We start from the raw sequence: 5,828 nt of genomic DNA on the forward strand, positions 1-5,828 counted from the left end.
TTTACCGCACGAAGGTTAACGCAACCTTTCATCTGTAGGTCCCGAAAGGTCGTTATATATTATCAGGTATGAAACGAGCAAGTTCTGTAGCTCCAGAAAATCCACTTTGAGTGCAGGAAGGTCAGAATCCAACAGCATCAGCAGTCCTTTTTCAGCCTGGATCAGATTTTTGCTCAGCTCCCTCAATTTCAGCCAGAAAAATATCTGAAATTACAGAAAAACACAAAACTCATAGTAAAGTCCAGAAATATGAATTTTTCCTAAAAACAAAAAGAATTAGACTAAAAACTAACAAAAATATCCTAAAAACTATATGAAATTAACCCCAAAAAGCGTATAAAATATCCGCTCATCAATTGGTTTCCATTTACATGAGGATCTCTTGTCCTCCATTCTCTTTTCTTGTTCAGAAAATTATTCTTTTATCTAAAAATAATTCCAGTAAGCCAATTTTATTTTTCAAATATACTATAAATATTCAAGAAATACCTTCTGTATTTCTTCATCCAGTTGTATCACTGATTTCTTAGCATGGTGACGACCAAAATGTTGCTGATCAAAGGATCGCATGGCTTCACCTCTGGAGTTATCATGGGACTGTTGCAGAGATCCCTCTGGAAGAGGTAGTTGCAATACTCTCTTTTTCTCAGGAAGAGAACACAGGTTCTAAATCGTCTTTTTCTTTAGCACACAGATTGATACTTGTCAAGACATCAACTATGGAAGGTATATTATAGTTATAATAATTTTTCCATACATTTCGTAAATCAAACAGAATTTTAGCATGCATTTTAGCATGAATAAGAACCAACAAGAGACCCTTTTGAATTTTAGCATGAATAAGAATCAATAAGATTTTAACTATATAAATCAAAACTATTGAATCCTTCTGCACATTTAAGCCGAGTGTAACGATGACAAGTTATGATAAATATCTTAAAATTTAATTATAAAAAAATTATATCAATCTCAAAGCACTACTATTTGAAATCCAAGAATTTAACTAACATCTTAAACCATACTCTCATGAGTATATACAAGTACATGCTACTGCATCCCATTGAACTTCGAATAATGTCCTAGTTGTAGAACCTGTTCTCCACAGCACAAACAAATTTGAGAGAAATAAAAAGGACTTCAGCGAATCATAATGTGATTTCAAATAGTTTAAAACTTACCAAAACACTAAGTTTCAACAATGCAATTATTCATCTCTTATTATTTATACATGTAATAGCCACTGATGATGACTTCCATACGGTGGGATGGGAGTCTCATGGCCATTAATCAATCCTGAATCACCTAGCCCAAACTCTTGCTGTACAGATGCATTTACTTCTGTATTTAGCGCTGCTAATGTCTCTTGAGAAGCCACAGGGTCCTTGGGAAGCTCCTATGAAAAAAAAATACATGGAGTCAAAAATTCTATCAAGTATAACTACAATATAGAGGTTACCGGTTTATTTTAATTCAAGTAACAACTAATGCAATATTGTATCTTACTGACCTCTTCAGTACCAACGCTAGCTTGTGCGCCACTACCAGTCTTATCACCCACATCGTCACCGTCATTCCTCACAGGACATTTATTCTTTACATGACTAGCACCGTTGCATTTAGTGCACCTCCGTTTACCCCTCTCCTTTTTCCCCTTGGGTGATCCTTTTGTCTTGACCACTGAAAGGTCACCAACAAAGTTTAGCATGGGAGAATCTCTTGTTTGTCTTTTCAAGCCAGATTTTTGTTCTAGTGTTTGGGTGCAACGACAGACTTCATTCATAGTGTCATGGAAAGAAGGACCATCTTAAGCTCCTAAGAATACCATCCACGTAGCTACCACTGACAATGCGCCATAGCGCATTAAAAATTCTTTCTCTGTCTTGCGTAGTGCATCCTTGGGAACTTTCATCCAGATACTTCTTGGCATCCTTCGACCATCTTTTCAAAAGAAGACTATCTGGCAACTTCTGTAAACCTACCCTTTTCATTGCACAAAACATGTGGCTGCAAGGAATGCCTTCACTACTCCACCGACTACATTCACATTCCATATGCTCAGTATTGCGATCATAAAGTACGTTATATATATGTTGCCTCCTGTCACACTCCTTAACTTTTAACACAACAGTAGTTCATATGTTTTTCTCATTTATTACATCTAATGTGACCACTCTTTGAATCTCCTTTTTTACTTCTCTAAGAATCTCCCTTGTGTAAAAATTGGCATCAGAAAGCTCCAATGCTTCTAGCCCAGTAGTTAGAACGGGCTCCCCATACAGCGTCTTAAATTGAGAAACTAATTCATTGTTTCTATAGTCCCTAAGAGCATGTTCAAGATTTTGGACCAACTCTAGAAGACTTTGGCGAATGCAAATAAACCTCTTGATGAAGTTGTTTATCGCCTCACACCTTGATGTTGTTCTAAATCCAGCACAGAATTTATCCCTCAAGTAAGTGCTTGCCCAACTTTTCCTCTTCTCATATTCATTTAGAACCCATTCATTTTCCTCCAATCCATATTTTTTTTTATCATATTCTCCCAATATTCTTCAAATTCATCCGGATGCCATGGATCATACAAACATCTTCTGAAGTTGTTGGAAAAATTTTTGTTTTTTATGTTTTCCGTTACATTCTTCTGAATGTGCCATCCATATAATCGGTGAGTTGCATCCGGGAAGATTTCTTGAATTGCTGCCTTCATTGCTTCGTCACCGTCTGTGACCACAACACTGGGAGACTTATTCAGCATGACTTCTAGAAAGTTTTGCAACAACCACGTATATGTTGCTGTCCGTTCGTCCTCTACCAAGGCAAAGCCAAATATACATGTTTGGCGGTGATGGTTACAACCTGAGAAGATTACCAACAGCCTTCTGTACTTATTCTTCCAGTAGGTTGTATCGAATGCAAGCACATCTCCAAAGTACTGATAATCGGACCTACAAATGCTGTCTGCCCAAAATAAATTTGCCAGCCGACCTTCATCAGTAGCACTGTACCTTGCCATGGCCATCGGGTCGACATCAGCTTTCCCAAGTAGATAGCTAATCGTCGCATTGGAATCCCCACCACTGAGCTTTGCAAGACGAGTTCTTTGAAAGTGATTATCTAGGTCCTTCTTTGTGAACCCGATATTTGCATAACCACCGGCTTGGCCTACCATTAGACCCATTATTTTAGAGGTTGGAAGACCATGATCATGCATGGTATTCGCCTGAGCTTTTTGTAGCTCAGTCAACCCTCGGTGGTTTGGAATTAGGTGTACCAAGGATTGTGGGACAAGATCGTGGTTGTGCTTCTTGACTAATTTTTTAACCCTCCAAGTCGAAGTTTTGGTGTCAAAATACACCGCAAGCATGGCTTCACAACCAGTGCGAGTCAACGCTCTTTGCTCCCTCTTCCTAGTCGAACTAGATATGTATTTCTCAGCTCTCTTTCCTTCCTTGCTGCAAAAAAACCTCTTTCTGCGCTATGTTCCATCTTTTCCACGTGCTGTATCACCCTTGCAAACTCCAAACCCGAGACACCTCGCATAACGTACAAACAAGTTATAAGCTACATCCGATGTTTCAAAGGTCTGGTTTATAATATCATCGGCCATCACAGACACACACTTACTACTGCTGCCACCGCAATCACAAGTGCAGTTAATATTTTCTTCCACACCAGTCATCATGCAATCTTCGACGCTGTCTTGTGAACTGAGTGGTTCCGAGTCAACATCCATTGCACCCTAATGAGATGAATTAATCAAAGGGCAATAAATAACAATTTTTTATTAAAAGCTATTAGTATTAATTAATTAAAACCTTTGAAAGTGACTGACTATTACTTGTTATGATAATTCTTTGCTCCGATCCATTAGATGAAATAAAGATTAATCAGCAAATGAAGTAGCAAAAATACTTGGTCTTATCAAATGCAAAGAATATGCAAGCTAGGCTAGTGAATGAAGGGTGATGCTTAAAAATGATGCTAAAAAATGTATTTAACTGAAATTTGTCTTTTTTAAATAATCAAACAAACCTACCTAAAATATATATCCTCCTTATTAAAACGTTATTCCAAGAAGTCCTGAGAGAATGCAAAGCTAAATTAAAACAGTAAATACAAAAAGTTTTCAAAGAGAGATAACAAGTATATCAATACTCAATACTCTTAATTGTTATTATCCTATTCCGCAACATATGCTATAACGTACAAATACGTTATTTCTGCTCAAATATCTGTATTGTAGGCATATCTGCATCATATACTATTAAATTAAACTTCCTAATTGTGACTATAGTTTTGATAAAATGGCCGTATTTACATATTGATATTTGTGCTAAACGGAAGGCTAGACTAGCTAGCATTAATTCTCTTACAAGAAACTAGTATAACTTAGAAAACAACAATGATAAAGCCATGAAGAGATTCTATTAGTTCCTACTAAACAAAACAATTAGATCAAAACTAAAGGTGAATTTTTAGTATTAAGAAACCAACTATCTCTCTTAAATCTCCAATTCAATTATGCCAGTAATCCAGAGGGTTGACTTACTATACAATGAACGAGTGCAGAAATAGAAGAAAATATGAAGAGGTACTAGAAGGCAGAAAAAGAGTTAGTTTTTTTGTTCCTGCGATTGTGAGCACACGCTGATGCTGCGAAAATCCTTTTGCTAGTTCAGATTGCCATTTTCCTTCTCAATTTTGATAAAGAAAATTGACAATTGAGAAAGATGATCAACACAATGCAAGTGACGAGTGAACATTGACAATTGAGAAAGATGATCAACACAGCAGAGCCACAAAACACACAACAGCACACCAGAACCCACAGCAGCAGCAGCACAACCAGAAAATTAATAACAGTGCAAAATTAATACTACCAACAGCATTCAGCATTCAGCAACAAACAACACTTGATTTGATTTCCATTTTTAGCATTCAGCAACAATCGTTAAAAAATAGTAACAAGTAATCCCTAATCACACTAAACCTGAAATCAATAAAGCTAAACAAAAATTTCAATAATGATTTGATTTCTAATTTTAGCAGCAGTAAGAAAATTCTAACAAAAATTTCAGGAATTAAAAAAAGAGCAACAGCACAAAATCAATGCAAAAGAAAGATTGATGATTTCAGTTTCACAGCTTGACATTCCACATTTCTTTGTCATTCACTACTGAGAATCAGACCCCTGAAGATAAATGCTACAAAGCTCAAAGAGAAAGGGATTTCAACCTCATCAGACGACCAATCGAACCCTATGATTTCATAATCTAGGATATCAAAGAGGAGGTGAACAATTTACTACTATAAAGAAGATTCGCTAGAGCATGAGATATTGGAATACAGGGATTTTTCCAAGCCTTTTTAGAATCAATCTATCACACGCTTAGAGACAGAAAGATCCAAGACTAGCCCAAGGAAAGTAAAAAGACCGAGAAGAATACCCAGTCGACTATTTATCCATTCACAATTTCACATTCAAAGATCAGCAACAGGGCATAAAAGGAAGAGAAGAACCAAAGAAGTGAAGGCAGTGCCGCTAACCTTCGATGGAGACATAGACGGCGACCGGCGAAACGACAGCGAGTGGCGACAAAGCGGCGAGTGGCGACACAGCGGCGAGCTGCTCCAAGTTCGAGAGAAGCCAGGGAGGACGGGGACAGGGGGAAGGAGGACGCCGAGCTACAAGAGAGGAAGCAGGGGCGCCGACAGCACGGACGGCGGCGGCACTGCAGCGGAACCGTTGCAAGGAGAACTTAGGATTTTTGTTGGGTGAGTTTGACCTTGGGTTCAGATTTCAGGGGGATAGTTATAGTGATTCACGAATT

General features: G+C 37.7%; 2 protein-coding genes and 1 long non-coding RNA gene across 3 annotated transcripts in view; all 3 read right to left on the minus strand.

Moving 5' to 3' along the window:
* The window catches only part of LOC107643389, an 8,476-nt gene extending 7,844 nt beyond the window's left edge, over positions 1-632 (minus strand). The window contains exon 1 of the long non-coding RNA XR_002362675.1: positions 490-632. This is a non-coding gene — a long non-coding RNA (uncharacterized LOC107643389). The remainder of the gene's footprint in view (positions 1-489) is intronic.
* On the minus strand, positions 841-2,121 carry LOC110271856. Its single transcript, XM_021123442.1, has 2 exons — positions 1,508-2,121; positions 841-1,393 (listed from the first exon to the last, which is right to left on the minus strand). The coding sequence occupies exons 1-2, from the start codon at positions 1,778-1,780 to the stop codon at positions 1,223-1,225; spliced, it is 444 nt and encodes a 147-aa protein (XP_020979101.1). The 5' UTR covers positions 1,781-2,121; the 3' UTR covers positions 841-1,222.
* Positions 1,785-3,175, minus strand: LOC110271964 (protein FAR-RED IMPAIRED RESPONSE 1-like). Its single transcript, XM_021123690.1, has 3 exons — positions 2,633-3,175; positions 2,193-2,507; positions 1,785-2,108 (listed from the first exon to the last, which is right to left on the minus strand). Exons 1-3 carry the CDS (start codon positions 3,173-3,175, stop codon positions 1,785-1,787), a joined length of 1,182 nt encoding a protein of 393 aa, XP_020979349.1.

The sequence above is a fragment of the Arachis ipaensis genome, chromosome B05 (assembly GCF_000816755.2).
Source record: "Arachis ipaensis cultivar K30076 chromosome B05, Araip1.1, whole genome shotgun sequence".
Classification (NCBI taxonomy): Eukaryota; Viridiplantae; Streptophyta; class Magnoliopsida; order Fabales; family Fabaceae; genus Arachis; species Arachis ipaensis.